Genomic DNA, 21,453 nt, shown 5'->3' with positions numbered 1-21,453 from the left:
TCATGGTGGCGCTAGAGGAAAAGTGAGGAGATCACCAAAGTCACTGTACTTCAACCTTCATAATGAATGTCTGTGTAAACTTTCATGGCAATCCATCAAATAGTCTAGTCGACTGACATGTCAATGGCATGGCTGAAAAATAACAGTTAATATCAAATAGTCCTGACCATGAGGATTTATTGTGTTGGCAGCTGATAGGGAACAGATTTCAACCCTACCATCGCTGCTGGCCAAATAAATCCCCACTGAACCAAAAGAACAACAGTGGAAATGGATCTTGAGGCCGAGTCAACCATATGAAATTATCATCCGTTGTGGTTTTGTAACTGTATTATTAATGTCAAAAGGGAATAGCTCATACTGGGATACAACGTCTTTCCCGTTCTCTGACTGATGGTATGACAGGGGAGCACAGTGGGCTCGCTCTCCTTAGCCCTTTACTCCATCCAGTCTCCGTGAATGATTTCCTCCCTCACAGGGAAAGCGTCGTGGCAAACACATCAAACAAGATTGCACTTATAGAGCAAGGGTATATTTACTCCTCCTCTGAGACATATTTAATTTGCCTTGTTGCCCTGGTAACGTGAATCTCACAAAGAGTGGCTGTGGCGTTGCCTGTAATTACAGAACAGGCCTCTTTATCAGAGGCTTTAATCTGAAAAAATGAATACACTCTGGCTGTCAGGCCGGCCCTGTGGCAACTCACACATGGCCTTGGACACCAGGAAATAGCAGCCACAGGAATAAGGACTCATTATTGCTCTTGAACCTTTGAACTTGTGAATTAAGCATTAGGCTTGATTCTAAAATAATGGTGAAAAGGGCAATTGATGTCACTGTTTTCTGTAGTATAACACAAAGACAAGACATTTATTTTGACAAGAAAAAGAGGATAAGCAACTGAAGAGTCTCTGGGTTTAAGTACTGTATGTCAGCTTGGAAAAGCAGTCCAATGCATTTGTCTCTCATTGGGGGGAATATGAATAATTCAAGCCAGAAGAGACATTCCCTGTGCAGGCACTTAAGAAAACTACATGAAGAAACTGCATATAGTGATGAACATAGAGCTTAACTTACAGACATAACCATGAAAAAGTTGATTTCATAAATAAAAGTTTGCAAAATAAAAGAATTGCCAGTGACCTCACAGATTGGATTATGGACATTGGGAAAGACTGATAGCTTCAACAAGACTTGAGGCCTTTGCACACAGGGTGTACCCACCTCTTTTTCAGGCTGTTAACAGTGTGCCCACCTATCAGCCAAAAAGACATTGAAATACATAGGAGTTTACCCCTTTCTCCTTAGTAACCTACCTATCTACCAAGTAGTACACCCACCTCATCAACTACCACTACACCTCTGAATACAACCTCATATTGTGTCAGTCATGTTACACACTGACTTCGACATTTTTGTCTGTCATAAAAGCTTTTGGAACAGGTTCGATTTTTTCTTTAGAGAATTTGACCAAGAAGCAGAAAAGAAAATGTGACCAGCAGGACACATACTTTCGCAAAAAGAGATAACAACTGGGCAAAAGTGGACAGCAGGCCAGCAAGAAAAAGATGTGAAAATATATGAGTAATGCTAAAGTTCTTAAAACCTTAAATTTTAAAGAAAAAGTAACGTTAGCCTTTCCACAAAGCCACAACAGCAATGATAATGCTTACAGCATAATGCTATTTAATAGCCGTACAGTATAATTCCACAACCGCGGTGCCAAATACTAGACGTGGGCAGAAACAGTCTAGGGAGGTAATTCCAGTGGAGAGAAGCAAGCGGGGAAATGTGTCTTTCCATTTTGCCTTGTGTTGTGATTTTTGTAACGAGTAGAACAATAGAATGCATCAGACTTAATATACAGTTTCTGTGTGTACAGATTTTTTTCAGATGGTGGATTTTAAAACCAACCCATACGAAAAATATGGACTTGGTGTGCAAAGGCCTCAAGAATCTACAGCCAACCTGGCGGCTCTGTGAGGTGGTAAAATGCTGACATCACCATGCTAACATGCTCACAATGACAATGCTAACATGCCAACACTAAGCAGGTATAATGTTTACCATGTTCTTAGTCATGTGTGTTAGCATGCCATCATTTTCCAATTAATGTAGCACTAAACACAAAGCTCAGCTGAGGCTGATGGGAATGTCATTAGTGTTCAAGATATTTGATCATAAAGAGAAATTTTGACCCAATGATAGCCTTGATGAAAGTTTAAGGGATTACTTCAAGTTATTAAAATTCATCTTGAGGGGATTAATGTATGCTTGCCTGGGTCCAGACCTTTGAATCTGCCCACTCCACTGAGCTGACTGATGCATCTGACATCTCGACATGAAACAGCAGTGTCTTGGTTGAAAAATCGAGAACCAATTGGCGCCGCTGAGGGAGTAACAAATAGCCAACCAGCTCCACAGACAGGACTAATGCTGTTGTCAAGAGTTTTTTTATTTTTTTTATTTCACCTTGCTCAACTCGAATCGCTTGCTGCTTGCTCAAAAGAAAAAAACCCCAAAAAGATCTGCGTCAGTGTAACAGGAATATTACACCTACATGACTTCTTTGTTTCCTTTGGAAAGTACTCTCTAAACTCCACTTCTCTGCAGCTTAATTTTTGTGTGTGTGCAATACACAGATGCATTCTGGGGTGGGCATGTCACAGTGTGAGCTGTACCAAAGCTAATATGCTAGATGGAACACAAGGTAAAGCAATGTTCCTACTTAATGAATAATCCGCTCTGCGCTCCATCCAAAATCCTTCTACTCAGGCTCTGCTGCACTCACATGCTCTGGCCTCTGGTGATTGTTTAAGGAAAGTTTTAGGGGAAAAAGTCCCCCTACCCAATGAAAAAACAGAGTGCAGGCAATGTCAGAGTGTTACAAACTGACAATTTTGTCAGATATTATGCAAAATGTATGCTGTAGATGTTGAGATATGTCACTGAATAAGTGAACGCTTTGACCTGCTGGTGACGCTAGAGGAAAAGACAAGGGATCACCAAAATTATTAGAATTCATCCTCTCAGCACCAAATGTTCAGCGTGTTGTATTCATTCTCTGGAGACCACGAATGTTTGTGCAAAATTTCATAGAAATTTTGCTACAGGCTGTTAAGATATTTTAGTCTACATGGTGGATCGACCAACAGACAGACAAATATCCCAAGAGTCATGCTGCTAGCTTGACTAAAAATGTGAGAAAGGTAAAGAAAGAGACCTAAAGGCAGGGAAAGCAGGAGAAGACATGGGGGCTGGAATAAAGGCGGAGTATTCAGGTTCCACCCAGCAAGAATTGTGTCTCGTCTCTTGGAATGATTTCAAGCCCAAGTGCTCCAAATGAGAGGGCCCTGGAGCAAGGTTGCAATCTCTGCTAGCAAAATCACTGGCCTGTGCTCATCAGCCATAAACATGTCAGTGCCGAACTAGGTCACTGTTCTCCGTGTGCGTACATCAAACATGGGGGCCTCCAGTGCAACGTTAGCTGGCACTACGACTTTTTATCTGTGCTGTACCTCCACGTGATGTGGCCCGTTTTTTTTCTCTCCTTTGTTTATGTGACATGTCACTGCCTCTTGCTCCCGCAGCATGCAGTAAAGATGGAGGAGACGTGGACTACAAAAAAAGGTTCCAGACAGGCAAGCGTTAACAGGGAGTAGAAGAGGCAAAAAAGAGAGAGTAAAAGAGAAAGAGAGGAAGTGTGTGTATATGTGTAAGGAGATGGCAAGAATAAAAAGAGAAGTTTAGTGGAACTGCAATAGGAAGTCTTGAGGTTTTAAAGGTTTCTCTTTATGAAAAGTAAAAGATGTCTCTACAGTACATCCAAAAGGCTGTAAGAAGATCAGCAACACAAAGCTGTTCTAAATAATAGACGAATCAATTGATCTTTTGGTTAAAGAGATAGCTCTTAACAGAGGGCTGCCCTGCTGCTAACAGAGAAAGAAGAAAGAAAGAAAGAGAGAGGGGAAAACTCTCCAAACATTCACTTTAGATGACATTTCAGGTTTCTATCTGTGTCACTGATTTCCCAGAAGTCTCCACTACAGCTTGCCAACATTATTCATTAATCACCTTGCAGTGCTTTGTTCCAAGATGTCTTGTTAATGCAAGGCAGAAGTTACTGGATTTTTGGAGCAGTGCTCAGCTGACATGTGGCAGTCTACAAACCTCCTGTTTTCTTCTTTACTGCTGTTTTAGTTTACAGCAGCATTTTTATGTGAATCCTTTGCATTGGTATTGAATATTGAAGTGTTCTATGTACACTAATTATGTTTTTTCTGGGGATAGGTTAAACCACCTAACATTGAAAAATAAGCATATTTCCCAAATAATACCACACTCCTTTAAGCTTGGCAGCATTAGCATATGTTCTACACAATAACACATTACTGCAGTGTATCAACCTTTGGAATTATCCTAACACTTTTACTGTGGGTGCTAAGGTTGTCACGCAGTATCTGTCTTAATTACATCACAGCACATCTCAAGTGTAACATTATCTCATGTATTGTGTCCTGAGTGTTCCATTAGTTAGAGCTCTCACGGTGTAACAATAAGGTGATAGTGGCAAACCTAAGGTGCATCTACAGATACACACAGAAATAAATCACCCGCTTTATGCTTCAGTAGCATAAGAAGTGGAAATGTTACAATGAAAATCATGCACTCTGTGTCCATATTTGACTCGTGTGTTGTATTATGGTTGATTCTATGTTGTCCACACATTCTGTTCTCATAATGTACCTTCAGATGTTCAAACTGCCAAATGTTGGTAAGCAATGTCGATATCAACATGGGCACAAAGATGTGGATATCTAAGATAAGATCTACGATAATAAAATCATTTTTTTTTATCCTGAGGGAAATTGTTGTGCAGCAGTTATAGTGCAAATTGGTAAAAGGTACAAAAACACTGAGTGCAAATAAAATATAAACAATAAAAAATGTCAAGAACGAGACTCCAGATATTGTATAAAACATAGAGATTATATACATATGTAAAAAGACCAAAATGCACCTATGTTGATGAGGATGCTCCCTTTAATTTTGAAATTTACATCATGTGCAGTTTAGTTGAGCAGAGAGCTGCGTCAGGCATGGGAGCACACAGTTTTCTACTGTGTATCTGAGTGTAATTTCAACAACACACAACAGTAAAATTTGAACCAGAGAAAGCAAAACATGCACAGCTTGGAGAAATTAGGCAGCATCATGCAAAGCAGGGCATATAAAAAGCTAGTAATGACACAAAACAATCAACACAAACAGTTAAAACATGACAACATATAATCACATTACGTAAGACAGGTAAAACCAAAAAGGATGCAATCTGACAAAAAGCCAAGCAAATGAGAACAGACAGGACAAGCATGCAGTAACTGGGCATGATGGCAGGTCTGGTTATTTTTAGCCAAGTTTAAGGTTATGTGCGAAGGACCAGTAAAAGCCACTATGTTGTTTATTTAATGGTTCCAGAACTGGGAGGCTCTAACTTTAAAAGCTGTCAAGCTGAAAGATGTCTTCCTCCTTGGCACAGCTTTGTCTTCTCTTACTCTGGATCTTGTTAATCTATCCCTGACATTAAGCGCTTGTACAGTTTGTTGTATGGGAGAAAATCATAGCATGGAAATAAATCACAGCAGTTTATATTTATTCAGTAAGTTAAAGCTGCTATAATCAGTATTTAGACATTAACAAAAGATCAAATGACTGTGTATTGTAAGAAAGAGAGCAATCTCTCGACTTTTAGTGTCTTTCAGCTCATTATTTTGGTGTTTTGGTTAACTCTCTGAGGAAAATACTCTAAAAACTATACTGTGCACTACCTGCTCAGCACCAAACTGCAAACAGGCACAGTTTGCAACAAGCCAGTGACCATAGTGCAGCATAGCTTCTAAAGAGGCAGATAGATTTCATTAAAATGAGCTAAAATGAAAGTGAAAATTGGACTTCACCAGGGAGTCAGACACACGACTCCAAATGAATGGTAATGTTGCTCCGTCTGCTGGGCTTCAGATGTGTGTTAACATGTTCACCAGTATCAACAAATCTTTAGTGCTATTGCAGGGTTTTAAAGTTTTGAAGCACGAGGAAGTATTGGCTAGTTGATAATGAATTAAAAGTTTTAAAAAAATGTGGTCTAAAGGGATCACAAAGAGCAATACAATTACATTCCTCCTTCATATCAGTATCTCCTTCTGCATTTGTGTTAACCTCATATGCAGTCACACTATTTGTAAAATTAATCTACTTCCTCATTCACAAGCACAGGCGGCTCCTGTACAAAACATCAACTATTCTACAGCACTGTATGTCTTTAGGAATTCTTAGGGCAGAAACCACTTGTCTAACTGTGTCTAATATTGAAAATGAATGATTTATGGAGTAGTCCAGTGAAGAAGGTCAATGTCTGACCCATCTGATGAGTTGATGGTTGAGTAGTTCTTTCATACCAGAGGAATGTAGTTACTGACAAGCACACAGGCGAGTCTGTGCCCTGTGTCAAAGAATCTGCAGAGGACTCTTTGAATTGCAGGATGTGGAATTAGTGGCAGAAAATCATCAAGTACAGAAATATGCTGAAATAATGAAGACTAATTCCTGACAAAGTCAATTACACATTGTGAGTCACCACAGAGTGAAAGAAGTTGGAATAATTTTAGAATATATATATAATCTATAGAAAGCCATGAAAGGACTTTTGTTCTTGCGTAAGTTTGATATTTAAAAATGTACAAGGATTTCTGTGTTATGGATTTGGTTTAATGTAGCATGCAGTGAAGGCACAAGTATTCAGTTCCTTTACTTAAGTAAAAGTACTAATACCACTGTTTTATCTGATGTTTTTGAATTAATATTAGTGCTGCATTAATGTGTATGTCACATTTTCCTGCTGTAGATCTTTAAGGTTGTTCTTATTTGACCTCCTTTACTGTTGGGTAGTTTAATATACAGCAATGCATCATATTCTATAAGATCATCATATGTTTGTAGCGTGACTGCCCTGTGAGAACCACATATCTCTAAAAAGTCAACTTTTCAGCTTTGTGACGATGCATTTTCCAGCTGATCCCAGAGGGTTTCTAAAGCATTTATTTAGCTTAAGAAGGAGGAGAATAAAGGAACACTTCATCCTTCAGTTTATTACAAACATTCAGCATCAGCACATCTGAAGATACATGGCTTTCAGTGGACAGAAAGGAGATAAGTGGAGTGAAAGAAAAACAGTATTTCCCTCTGAGATGTAGAAGAGTGGAAGTATAAAGTTTCATAAAAGGGAAATACTCAACTAGAGTACAACTACCTCACATTTGTCCTTGAGTGCAGTTGAGTAAATGTATTTGTGTTACACTCCACCACTGGAGCATGTAGAATTCAGCTGTGAGAACTTGTGGATAGCTCTCATTAATGTCTAAATAGCACATATTGAATGCATGCTGGTACAAAACATGCCATGATAAATAGGCAATTACTAATTATTGTACACCTTTCCACTCACTGGGTTGAGATGAGGTGCTTAAGTGTGCTTTTATGTTAATTCCAAGATGGAATTGAGAATGTTTTTGTCACATTCCTCTCATCAGATAATAGGCACTTCAATAGAAGAGCATAACAAAACACTGAACAAGCAAATGTGCCAATACAGCGGAAAGGTGACTGAGTTTATAGAGTATTCCTGTGGCAATTGGGGAACCAAAGTATTAGGAGGAAGTATCTTTTTTTTCCCTTTTTGGTTTTGTTTAAATATGCGTTGGTGGGTGATGCATTTCACAAGTTCATCTTATGTTAGTGAGCATTATGGGGTTACCCATGTGAGAATTCTCAGCTTGCTCACAAAAGTAAAAGAATTAGTGAATAGGGGGTAAAAAGCTGGGAGCCTGAGAGCTCTACACACTAAAGTTAGCCATTATTAAAGCCCTGAAAACACTGCATAGATTAATGGTTTAAGGGGCCCAATCCATGCAGAAAGAATTCTTTAAAAAGTAGGTCCCACTGTTACAACATGAAAGGAACCCTCTGCCATGTACCTGGGGCTTTAATTCAGTGTTTGAGAGCCCATGCAGCACTTTATACTCCCCAAAGCAAAACCACTTTGACAGCTGGAATTCGCTTTTTTTTCCCACTACACTTTTTCTTTTTACATGTTACAAATTCTCATACTTTAAAGAACTTGCAATGTTTTGCTGAGAAGCATATATGCTGAAATAATCCTGAGACTGTGTGCTTATTCATGTAGTTCTCTCACCGAATTTCTGTGTTTGTACTAATGTAATCACACAACAATGTAATGTAACTTTTCACCTATATGGTTTAACCTTAGCATGGATTTTAAATACCTTTGCAATATTATTCATTGACCTATTTCAGACTGTTTGGAATGCTGCAGCACAGTAGGTGGTCTGAGAGCACTTCAAACTTCTGAAAATTACCATGATAAAAGCTGAGGAGGTCTAACAGTATGTTGGACGTCAAGTGCTGTTCAATGAAATGTATGTCTACTACATGTGTGTCAAAGTACCTATTTATAATTATTCAATTAACCCACTAAAACAGCACAAGAATACATTTTTAAAAAAGAAAATTATTATTATTACTCAACATCTCCCCCACAACAAGGCTGTAAAGCCTTGTTCAGCATGATGATGTTCTATAGTGTCAGTTTGTCACTTCATAGCAACTGCTGACTTATCTTCTTATTTTATTTTATTTTGTGCTGTAGCACAAAAAATAAAAGCCTCTTAAGCTTGTATTAACCTCAGACCTTATTTCAGGCATCTGACCACCTAAAAGTCCTGGTATCAAGGTCCTTTGTAAGCTCATTAATGTAGCGTTTCATTACCTGAAAAAAAAACATTGTCTCTGAACATATCCAAGGCAGCAATTATGTTGCCACAGTGTAATTAAGAATGGAATTTAGTAATATACAAACAGAATTTCTAGGAGACAGAGTTGCAGCTATGAAGCTATAGTCAGCAGCTAATTAGCTTAGCATAGGCTAGAAACAGCAGGAATCAGCTAGCTAGTTCTCTCCAAAGGTAACTAAATCGATCAAGCAGCACCTCTAAAGCTCAATAATTGCAGGGTATATCTTGAGGGCCCCAGGAAGTGCACTGGGCTTTGAAGCCAATTTTTGTAGTGGCTATACTGTGTAATTATGTTGTCGTGTGATGCCCTAAATCCATCGAGTCCGGTCCAATAACGACTGAAAAGTCTAAAAGAGTAGTAGCGCAATTGAATCATTTTATGCCCATTCAAGTTAGCAGAGCACTAGACCAGAAGCAGGCGGCTCGGCCAGCGGAAGTCTCTAGTGCACCTGCTCTATAAGCCACATAGTGCAGAGGCAGCAGATTTTAATACTAAATACCGGATGCCAACATGGTGCCTATTCATTCCAGGTGAGCTGCTTGCCTGGTGCATGTGCCCAAAAAGGTTTCTAGCCTCCTGATTTACTTCCGTGGTATGCAGCTCACTGAATATGCATATGTTTCACCCACTGGCACCACCAGCAAGTTCCCACATAGTTTAAACATCTTAATGATGTCACAGATTTTTAAATCGCTTTTCTCAGCTTGATGAAGGTTTTGCAAGTATAAAAACCAACATGGCTCAAAAATTCAGAATAGAAACGTCCATAAATGACCTTATTTGCATTACGAGGTGTCCTGTCAACAGTTTTTACAGACATCAAATTTACAATGGTGGCCTATGGGGAAAATGCTTTTTGGGCCACAGGAGTTTTTTTCTCTGCAGTACTGTGAAAAATTTGCTGCAAGGGTGAGCGCCATTCCTGCGGGCCTGAAAAGCAGTGTCGATCATCCAAACAATTTTACACATGGCAGCTGAGCCATTTTGAATTCATACACCACTGAGCAACTTTCATAGGTATGAACAGGGCCTCACTTCCAATGCCATATCTAGGTCTCTTTATACAGCCATGATATCTGGTTCTGGAATCCGTAAAAAAAACCAGAGGTGCCAGGCTAGCTGCCCACCACCTAACTGGCTGCTGGCTATAACTTTAGTGGAAACATAGCCTATGAAAGTGGTATCAGTCTTCTTATGTAACTCTCAGCAAGAAAGCCAATAAGCATCCATCCATTTTCATCCACTTATCTGGAGCTTGGTCGCAGGGGTAGCAGGCTGAGCAAAGTACTCCAGACGTCCATCTCCCTATAAAACGTTCTCCAGTTTCTGCTGAGGGAGCAGCAAATAAGCATATTTTCCAAAATATCAAACTACAGATACAGAACAGATAGGACTAGAATTTCAATTATGATCAAATGCCAAGTTCAGAGAAGTTAATCTGTAATATAATCAGTAGAATTTGTGAAAAATGTGCGCACCAGGTGAGATCTTTCAGATTTCAGGTTTACTGGGAGTAGAAACTGCCTCCCAGGTCCTTGCTCATGCAGTTACAGCACAAAGCTAGTTTACGTAGCAAACACATTTCCTCACATAAGTTGTTCTGAAGAGTACAGAAGGAAACATGAACACAAAATATTAAATCCAGTGTCCATTTATTAAGTAGTATTCAGCATAGCATAGCAGTACATCACAGATTGAATCTGAAGTAGTTTGCATTGAAAGCTTCTTTGCTTTGCAAACAAGGTATGTAAGAATAGAATATAGAAACAATGGGGCAGACTATTTTGATATGTTCTGGATGTGCAGTTCAAAAACAAATAATTAATTAAAAGCACAAAGAGCAGGCATGGAAATATGTAGAAGTAATAATGAAAAATGATGACATGTCACATTATAAACAGCAAGACTTCACCAAAACACAGGTGCTAAATTTAGACCTGCACTTGTTTTTGATGATGAAAAACACTTAATGAGTAACTTTCTGGGTGAAGAATAACCTCATTTTTTAAATTCACCAAGTACTGACACAACCTGCTTGTTTGTGCAATATTCTGCTGTGCAAAGTGTTTGGGAAGTTTGACATACTTTTGTTTTATGCCTGTCAGAAAATATGAACAAAGTCTGATCCAGTCAATGTTCTGTGTGGGTAGAGTCAGAGATCCTACCAGAGGTGTCGTTTGGGTATCTGCAGGGCAGCAGATGGGTCACCAGAGCCTGGCTATTTAATCAGGGGGGTGAGGTGCTTGCAGAGTTGGGGATTATATAGTCTGGTGGTTCAAATATTAATTTCCATCCTCTGCAGCAGTTATATAAATCCTGACTATAATATCCTATAATACATATAACTATGTACTGGACACAGTTTGGTCTAACCTCTGAGAGGGAGAAAAACTAGATCTTCTGTCAATGCAAATGCAAATGCAAATGCAGTCAAAGGTAACTGTGAGGTTAGTGTAGTAGATGAAACTTGCAACATATGTGCATTTTTTTGCGGGTTAAAAATGACTCGGTGGAAAGATGACAAAAGTTTTATTGTTATTAAAGTTTCCCAATGCATTACAGAAGCAGTTTGAAGTTCCTAGTTACTATTGATTTCAACACCACCAATTCTCCTGTTTTCTGTTCTCCTTCCTCTTTTCTCAGTGATGATGGCCACTGATGCCTATCTGACTGCAGAACACTCAAAGGGGCCTACGCTTGTACAAAAGCTGCTTACAGCCTCTTTTAGCACAGCCGGGACAGTAGGGTTTATACTTGATAGGGGATTTCTGGAAGCCAGCCCTCTTTCCCGACCATAATTAGGCCACCCACATTCACAGTCATGCGCCTCAGATGGGACTGTGTAAGGTTTTTAGACCTTCCACACTGAGAACATGTAATGATTTATAAAAAGAAACAAAACCGTGAAAACTATGGGCTGAATAAATAACCTGAAGCATGGTTACATGCTGTCCTGCCTGTAACAGAAAACTCCTTTTGTGTGTCATTCCCTGCTGTGTTGTGTTATGAGTATGATCTTATTTTGCACATAATTTAATCAACCAGTTGTAGTTTATAATACTAAATTAGAGAACAAAGAAATAAAGAATATTCCACAATGTTCTTCAGATATCCTCTGGAGTACTTGTCTATAGGGTATCCCACATAGTGTGACATGACATAGTCTTTACATTTGGATGCTGTGAAAACAATCCCCGTCGAGCATGAGAACAGATACTGACGATAAAAACCAAAATGACTTCGGTTAACATTTCGGTTGCGTGCAGAAAGTTATGTAATTTCCATAGGTTTTTACATGCTGCGTGCAAGAGGCAGGCAAGAGTACATGAACGGGGGAGTGTCCGTAACTATCGAGAACCTGATTGGTCTGATTGAGTGAAGTCAATGATTGACAGACATTTAGGCCAATGAGCGGCCACGCTTTGTCTTGCCCCTTGTTGGCAGCAGAGGCGACGTTCAAGGGAGCATTTTGTTCAGGACGACCGGAGAAACTGTGCCGTTATGTCGACGAGCCTGTCGGGTTGTTACAGTTTGTACTGCTCGTTTAGCCGGATTTAAGCACACGCGGAGAATTTTTGTTTTTAACTGTGCAGGTAAATGATCTGTTTAGCGTTGCATTTTATTGATAGTACCCCGCAACTGTGAAGTTAAACGAAGTGGAAGCGTAAAGAGGACTCATCGGATTCGCCTGTGGATCCATGCAGCTTCGGTATGTAACGTTAAGTTAACGTTACTCCCATCTAAGCTCGCTAATTTAGCCAGCAAATGTAAAAAGTGCCAGTTTATGAAGCTATACTTCTTGTTTGGTTGCTACATGTTCATTAAGGATGTTAAGCTAAACTTGAGTTACTTTCCGGCTTTGCATTAACTTAACTTGCATAGCTATTTTTTTCTTTTCAAGGTTATTCTGCTCTGTTCTATAACTATTCTTCTTTAAAGTTACTCTGCACTGTTTGTCTATGTTTATATAAGGCAACACACTAAAGATATATTTAGTTTGCTCTAACTCTTATCGTAATTACGTCCCGGCAGAGAGCTAATTAACGCTAGAGTTACCCGATAACGTTAGCAAGCTGACGTTAGCTCACTGCTCCCTCGACATTTTTCAGTAACGCTAACGTTACTGTGTTGAAAAAGTTGCGACATTGCAGTTATCTTGCAACCATGCTTTACAAATATACAAGTTTGCTGCCAACATGTATTGCAAACGTAACAAAGAGGTTGCTGCATGGTTATATAACAATTTCAGCGTTGTGAATTTAAGCTCTCACGGATAATGCTAATGTTAGCAACCATGTGTTGGCTGAATAGGACTGAGGTTAACCTAGTGTGCCAGAAACTGTTAGTACCATTAAAACAAACAAACAAAAAAACAAAAAGAACTTATCAGGAACAGAGTCAATTGATTCTTTACTGTTAACAGATAATTTGCACAAGTTGGTGTAAAGAGAAATAGTGCAGTTGGTACTATAAACTATTAAGTGATGAAACTGATTAATAACTTAATTACTAAAGTGATTAAAGGTTACTTTTTATTAAAAGAATGCATCTTCTTCCAAGAAAATGTGATCTGCCAACAACTTGCCATTTGACATGCTAGAGTTGCAAACATAGTATTAAGTGATGATAATAGTGAGTGCTTAAATACTAAGAATTAAAAAAAATGTGTGTATGCTGTCAATAACTGAGTAAGGCAAATAATAGGTAGACATGGTATTCATACTGTAAATAGAAATATTAATTAAGCCCATAAATTAAAAAAAAAAAAATCCACAAGGCTTTTCTGAAGATCCGTCACTTTTAAATGTTATATATAATGCTATTTTGTAAATTTCAATTCTTATCTGAGCATTGAATTTGAGTTATGTTGTAACTGTCTTATGCAATGTGTTGCAAACGGTCTCCACTCTCATCTTACAGGTCTGGATAGCATTCTCAAGATCACAGCTGCAGGCCATTTACTGATGGGTACATACTGTGAGGTAACGCAACAAGAAAAATACAAATCATTTGGAAGAGACAGGAACTGTGAAAGAATGAAGACAAGCTAGATAGTGTTGTCCCCAAAGAACTGCATAAGTATTCATAAACAACTATTTGACCTAGCAAATGTGTACCTGGACTAAACACTAGTCAGAGAAACCTGAAAAGTAACTTTGTTGAACTGTTGAATCTTCAAAGAGAACACCTTGACACCAAGTGACCGCCATGTGTGCTGAAGGATATCAGTACAGAGCGCTTTATGACTACAAGAAGGAGAGGGAGGAGGACATTAATCTGCATGTGGGGGATATACTGTTGGTGAGCAAAGGAGCTCTGGTGGCTCTTGGGTACACTGATGGGCTGGAACAGAGGCCAGATAATATTGGCTGGCTGCCAGGCTTCAATGAAACCACTCAGGAAAAAGGGGACTTCCCTGGGACATATGTCGAGTATATCGGGAAGAAGTGGATCTCTCCCCCCACACCCAAGCCAAGGCCCCTCAGACCCTTACCTGTTGCCCCAGGTGGCTTCAGGGCAGAGGCAGACTCCGACTCAGAGCAAGGTGAGTGTAACACCACTCCACAGAACTGTTTTATAGGTATTACCCTCATTATCAATTATTTTGACAATTTATTTTTTTGATAAAATTAAAATGAAATCTTTAAAATGTTAATAGTGTAAAATTAACATTACATGTTCCCATAATGACATTTGAAATGTCATATTCAGGTTTTTATATATAAAGTTTGCTTTTGTAGGATGTAAGAATAAAATATTAGATATTGTAAGTATTGACTTTGAGAAGCTTTTGCCACTTATAAAGATTACTTACAGGTCCAGTATGTAAGATTAAGGGGGATTTAGTGGTATTGAGCAGTGAGGATTGCAGATTGCAACAAGCTGAAATTTCTCCTGGGTAGAATTCATCCAGAGTTCTTTGTTCAGGAGGTTTTTACCAGGAGCTGGGTAATTAAAACTTGTAAAAACACTGAATAAAGCAGTTTCATGTTACAAAATTCAGTGTTTTTCTGACGCGCTTGTCATGGAGGGCATTCTAAGTGTGATGGCCGACACAAAAATGCAAGTGTCCCTATCTAGAGCCAGTGTTTGATTGTCAGTAGGCCCATTTCCACTGAAGAAGTTCCTGGTACTATCTGGGGGGCAGGAACTACTACAGGAACGTCCTCTCGCTCGGCCCTCTCAACTGCTGTGTCTCCACTGAGAGAGCGGAGTACGAGGAAGGTTCCTGTAAAGTTACGGGCTCTGGATGTGACGTAATCGTTGCGCGACCATTTAAGGGGGCGACGTAGGGAAGCCATTAGCTGTTAGCCCTTAGTGGTGTCTGTAATAACTCACTAAATGGCCTGTGAAAAAAAAAAAAAAATTCCAGCGGATGTCTTAGTTACAACATGATTGAGCTAACTGGAGTAGTTTCATGTCGTATCTGACAACGGGAGGCTTTTAACAGATGCTGTTGTGAGCTGTCCCTGGCAGCTGCAGCCACTGATGCTTTCTAGACATCGTGATTTCCCAAAACTGAATAAATACCACACGTATCAACACAAAACTGCTTTGCTAGCTCAATCACGTTGTAACTGAGATATCCGCTGGAAAAAATATTTTTTTCACGGACCATTTAGTGAGTTTTTTTTACATGGTGGTGGAAGCTATAAGAACGAGCTAACCCTCGTCTGCCGAGTTTAAAAAATGCCGGCTATTTTGTAGCTTTCTGTTCACGTCACATCCCTCTTTGAGTATATCCAATCAGCACCAAGTAACCCCCAAGCCCCAGCCAGGAGTCTTTCGGGGCCGTTCTGAGTACCTACTCCGAGGCAGGGACTTGTTTAACCCCCGTAAAAGTTCCGGAACTCTGTCCTTCGGGGGTGGTTCCTGCAGTGGAGACACGCACCAACAGCCCCGGCCCCATAAAATTACCCCGAAGTTCCTGCGGTGGAAACGGGCCTAGTGCTGGGGTACTGTAGAAACACGGCAGTGCAACATGGCGATCTTCGTAAACGAGGACCCACTCCTTATGTAGATATAAATGGCTCATTCTAAACTAACAAAAGCACAATGATCCTTACTTTTTTGTGATTATATAGCCTACTAAAGAAAACAAACTTGATATATTATATTCCATTTCTACCAATATCAACCCCCTAAATCCTACACCATGGATCTGTAAGTGATTATTCTTAACTTTTTTGTTTATAACTTTTGTCAGTCTACTAATTGGTTAATGGAATTCTTGTTGTAGTTCTAATAACAACTTTCAGATGCGGAAAAAGAAAATCATTGATTTTATTTATAATTTACCCAGCTGATATTTTGTCTGAAAGTCTTACGTTTTTTTCTTTATAAATATTGGTACAGACCAAAATTAAAGATGCACAGGAAGATCAAAGTCAGATTTCTTGCAGAATAATTTATCACTTGACACATCCACTTTGACTGTAAAATTATGATACAGACAAGTGTAATGCATGCAGGGCTTTGACCAATAATGCTTTGTAGTTGTTAAGTACCCAATGTTTCTTCCAACAGTTTTCCCATATCCAAACACTCCAATGACTTCTTTGAAAGACATGTAGTTAGGAGTTTATGTCATTGTGGTTTGTCTGTGTACTCAGCTGCTGTAAACTAGATCCACAATGAAACTGTTTTTGACGCAGATATGCAACTTTCTCAAGTAATGGTTTTAGCAAACACTATAGTTTCACTCATTTACATATTTTGGCAAATTATGCATTATTCTGCTCTGGCACCAGTGAAAACTACAGGATGTAGGCCTAAACTCAGCCATATTCAAAAGTTAGTGGTAACCTTCATCTAGTCCCATGAATTGTTCGTTGCTGAATGAACATGCACTTTTGAGTAAAACAACACTTGGTGTCTGACGTTAGTGAGAATTTATGTAGCCTGAGGATCAAAATATTACTTGGGCTGAAGAAAGAGGTGTGCCAGTGAAACATGATCTTTAAATTTTCAAAGTGTTACTTAGTAGGGGTGTCACACGTCTCCAAATCCACCATTTGATGAGACTTCTCATTTGAAGGTCACGATTTGATTTGATATTCTTTTATTTTTTATTTTTATTGTTTGTTTGTTTTTTGTTGTTGTTGTTTTTTGTTTTGCTACACTGACTGCTATGCTATTGTCAGACTATCAACTCTTAATCTGTAAAGATCAACAGGTCATAGGTTTTATGCCCTGACAACTGTCATTTGAATTTCCATATTCTTCTTTAAAAAGATAGGCTACAACTGTAGTCCCTTTTACACTGCCAGATTTTCGGTGAATATTGGGCCGTTTTGCTGGCAAGCTGCGAGCATTTAGACACACAGAGCCAGATTGGCGAGTTGATCCGAGGTGCGCAATTTTCCGCCTCGTAGGGTAAACATATTGGCGGAACCTTTTTGCGAGCAGCTAGTAGCAAGAGGGAAACACAAACCTGACAGACACTGTAAAGATGAGCAACTGAGGAGACAAGGAATTGCGCGCCCTCCTTGCTCTCACAAACAAAGAGTCCATTAATCGTCAAGTGACGGGGGCGGTGAAGGACAGGCCAACTTATGAGAGATTCGCCGAAGGACTGCCTAGCTGCTGCTTTCCTCCCATGTCACTGGTTACATCACACACTGAGCTACACATTTTGTTACTTGCTCACGCCCCCCACTGCCCCGAAAAAGGCACATTCTGTATGAACTAAAGTAGGTAGGCATTTTCCAGTTTTGTTGTTTCTCCGTCAGTTCCGACTCCATGTCTAGAAAAGTGCAGCTGTAGGCTACCGGTAAGCTACACTTTGTTGTCTCTGAAGTGTTTTTCTTCGGACATGCACTAGTAGGTGGGGATGGGGGAAAAAATACTGAGAGAATCGCTGATCCTGCTTTTATTCTCAATGATTGAAACTGAAAGCTCATATTGATCAATTTTTGATTTAGAATCAAAATGGTTACACCCCCATCAATTATTGTTCTTATTGCAAGGCCCTTGACTCGGTTTTCTGGGAGCTTTCTGCCACATCCCCCGGTCTTAATCGGAGAATTGAGTAATGGAGATTATTTAGTTTTTATCACACGACATAAGCATGGAATTTTCGTCACGTGATAATGTAAACAACACACAGATTTGGATTAGGGTTAATAAAGTGTGAGAAAGATGCTGATTTTGCAGAACAGTTGCAGTCTTTGACAACAAGTGGCTGTGCCCTGAGCTGTACAGCTGCACTGGATGTGAACCAAGCTCAGTCCCAGAGGACAATGCTGGCGTTTATCCAGGCTATAATACACCAGAGCATCTTTTGCCAGCCATATGTTACCAGTGGATATCATCTGTCTTTCTCCACAAAACCACATCTTAAGGGAATATGATTCCCTTGTCAGTGTTGAGAAAGATGATTAGATCACTATATACTGGTGATTAAGGCAAATTGCTCCAAAAGCCTGGAGGGGACAGGGACAGGGGGAACAGTTTGGCTAGCTCCATCAAATCCACGAAAAAGATAGCAGGGATTAACAACAAGCGTTGCCCAAAGTAAAATGCCACGTCAAGCTAGTAAATTTAGCAACTCACTAGCCCAACTTGTCAAAAGGGTAAAAACAAATTAAACACATCATCATCGCAATATGAGCATGCTTAATCAACACATCACAAAAGACTGCTAGAAACACAATGAGTATGAGAAATGCTTTTATTTATGCGCACCATTAGTGCCTGAAATGAACACCTGCCAACCACCAAATGAGGCGGGTAAATGTTTGTATCAAAATAGTCGTGATTAAAAAACTATGCTGAGAGTCGTCACTGCATCCCCAGATGTAATTGCTTCTGTCTCGTGCTGTCTATTAGTCTCGGATGGTGTCGCAGTTTGGAACAGGGACTTGTAAACTACACTGCTTTGTACGACAGCATGTTGGCACTGACAGGGACTTCATCCTGCATCTAGTTCACTTTGTAAACTCAGTAATCTAGACTCAGATGGCCATGAAGGGAACGTTTCTATTTTTTTCTTGTATTATGTCCTTTTTATTCTGATTAATATTCCATAAATTTCAACATGGGGAGATTAAAAAAACTGTTTAAAATATTATCAATTTTATCAATTTGTTTCAGTAACCTCAACCATATTCTTGTTCATTAGGTGCCCAAGTGCCCAGTGTGATCATCTTCAAGTTGTTTCAATGCAGCATTTTTAATAAGTAAATACTAAAGTCATATGCAATATGCATACATTTTGGCCAATAAACATATGCGCATTTAAAATAATTATTTCTTTTCTTTATTCAGTGGATATAGGCTATTCAATATTTGGGGTCTATCATAGCACTGTACCTGTAAGCAGAAAGACAGAGGAACTGTACAGCTAATAGGCACACTAAAGTATTTTTTTATTTATTTTGGAAGTCATCGCAGTATTGAACAGTGTTACTGCACATTGCAGGTTTTCCTCATATTGTGCAGGCCCACAAAGAGATTAAATCGATCTTTTATTTTACATTGTATGAGATAGCAAACAAGCCAAGAGTTAAAGTGTTCCTTTAATGCACCTATGAACAATAAAAAGAGTATTACCTTACGGTAATTATAATTTTAGAGTTTTTATTTTTCAGCAAGTGATGTAAGTTAGATGTATTTAGTTTGTTTCCATTGTCCCATTTTCTCCAGCGTCTGAATTATAAGATGGTAGTTACCCTTTTGAAATCTGAATCAGCGTTACTGCTCAGGCCACAACTATGAACTGCAATTAAAACATGCATCTTTTTAAAGACGCTGCGGCTTGCACCAATGTGCGCTTAAGGGCTTTCTGCTCACCTAAAGAGCAGCTGTACTTGCCAGGTTTCTAGTTTCTGCCCTTTTGTGGTACGATTGTGAAATTCTTTGCTGTGGTTTGCAGGGTGAGCGAGGAGCTGTATGAAGGGGGCATGTGTTGAATAGCTGTGTTGTGGTTGAGTGGCAGGGCTGAGCCTGGAGCGAGTGTGAATGTAGCACCGGGAGAAGAAAAGTCTCTGTGTCCCGGGCTGTGGGAGACACGGAGAGGGGGGAGAGAGAAGGGGCCCTGCGGCTGTGGGTAAGGGAGGGGGAGCCTGTGCTTGCTAAAGGGTCCATGCAAGGGATAGTGTGCAAAGGGATCAGGACTGGAGCTGGGCTGAGGGCTTGGCAGAGGGGCTGAAGCAGGCGTGGGGTGAAGGGGGGAGGCTTTGGGAGGGACTTGCATGCTCAAGGGGGCTTTGAAGAGGGGCTCTGCAATGGAGGCAGGGCTCTTGTTGCTCCCAGAGTGTTTGTGATTTATTGCCCACCACCAAGGGATCTCACTCCCTTCCTCCTACTCCTCAGCTTTTTTTTTTCTTCCGCCTCCCCCTCCCCCTCCTCCTTTTGCTTTTTTTAATGTTTTGATAGTTCCTACAGTCAGCTCTGGTAGGGGGAAAAGAGGTGGAGAATGGAGGGGCCTCTCCTCTCTCAGCCACAGGGGTTTACATGAGTGCAGCAGATGTGGAGGGTGAGGGAGAAAGAGAGGAGAAGAGGGCCGGGCTGGGAAACTATTCCGCCTCATTCCAGCTCTCAGCCTTTTTTTTTTTTAAAAAAAAAACCATTAAAGTGTTGCTCCTTTACTGGGCCTCTCAGTTGAGAGAATATACATGTGTTTGGGCCCGCCAAGAGAAAGGAACTTGGAGATTGAAACCCATGAACGAAGCCCCTCTGAAAGCCCATCCATTTGCTTATTTGATTGCATACAGAAGTGCTGATTTGATTTTTTTTAAAAAGTTTTAAACACTTTTCATGTTTGTTGTATTGATGCAGATTAAACATATCATGCTTTTGTGTTTTTTAAAGTTAGAAAGTCAAAGATGGAAAGTTATTCTTTTTTTAATTTCGCCGGTGAAGTTCAGTGACCATGTGGGATATTAAGATTACCAAGATGATGGCTGTAAATGGTTAAACGTTCACTGGTTTGTGTGTGCATAATTGGTGGTGTTCCAGCAGCCAGTCTCTGAGTTAACATTCTTTCAAATGTTTGAGATAAAAGTGTGAATAACTGGTTGTTACTCTGCATGCTCTCACAAGGTTCAGCCTTACATGCTCAGTCTTGTTTAAGGAAATATTTGATGCCATCAGGCTTCATCCTCTCGTCTTCGTCTGAGGCTTATCATAAGGTTTTCAGTTTCCGTGATGCATTACATTACAAACAACTTTAAATCCACTACAGACACATTTTAAACCTTTACACTGAATATTACTGCAGTACATTTCAAAAACAGATTATTTTATGTAAAGAAACTGACTTTTACTTTACCAGTAAACACTAAATGTGGATTTTCTGATCATATATTTGTACAATAGGCTTAACTAGATGCAACATTTAGGTTGATGTAGTAGTAAAACATTTTGAAAAGGGCTACTGGAAGGAAGAGAGCAGGCTGTACAAAGGAGACAGTTGCAGGGAGAGTACTCTGCATAGCTGGAGATTGAGATAATGTAGCTCTCCTTCCCCGGGCCTCTTTAGTCCACAGGCTGACATCTGCTGTATTGAACCCACTTTCTGTCAGTACTGTCGATTTTTCTCTGCTAAGAATTCTCTTCTCTTTTAAATTGGGTCTGTGGCAG

At 39.7% G+C, this 21,453-nt stretch overlaps 1 protein-coding gene across 1 annotated transcript in view; it reads left to right on the top strand.

The window, feature by feature from the left end:
- Positions 1-12,330: 12,330 nt before the first annotated feature.
- The window catches only part of pik3r1 (phosphoinositide-3-kinase, regulatory subunit 1 (alpha)), a 30,630-nt gene continuing 21,507 nt past the window's right edge, over positions 12,331-21,453 (top strand). Inside the window, exons 1-2 of the mRNA XM_049603468.1 lie at positions 12,331-12,577; positions 13,789-14,413. Coding sequence (XP_049459425.1) covers positions 14,077-14,413 — 337 coding nt within the window. The 5' untranslated portion in view covers positions 12,331-12,577; positions 13,789-14,076. The remainder of the gene's footprint in view (positions 12,578-13,788; positions 14,414-21,453) is intronic.

The sequence above is a fragment of the Epinephelus fuscoguttatus genome, linkage group LG18 (genome assembly GCF_011397635.1).
Source record: "Epinephelus fuscoguttatus linkage group LG18, E.fuscoguttatus.final_Chr_v1".
Taxonomy (NCBI): domain Eukaryota; kingdom Metazoa; phylum Chordata; class Actinopteri; order Perciformes; family Serranidae; genus Epinephelus; species Epinephelus fuscoguttatus.
The sequence above is the reverse complement of the archived record's forward strand: the minus strand, read 5'-3'. Positions and strand labels throughout refer to the sequence as shown.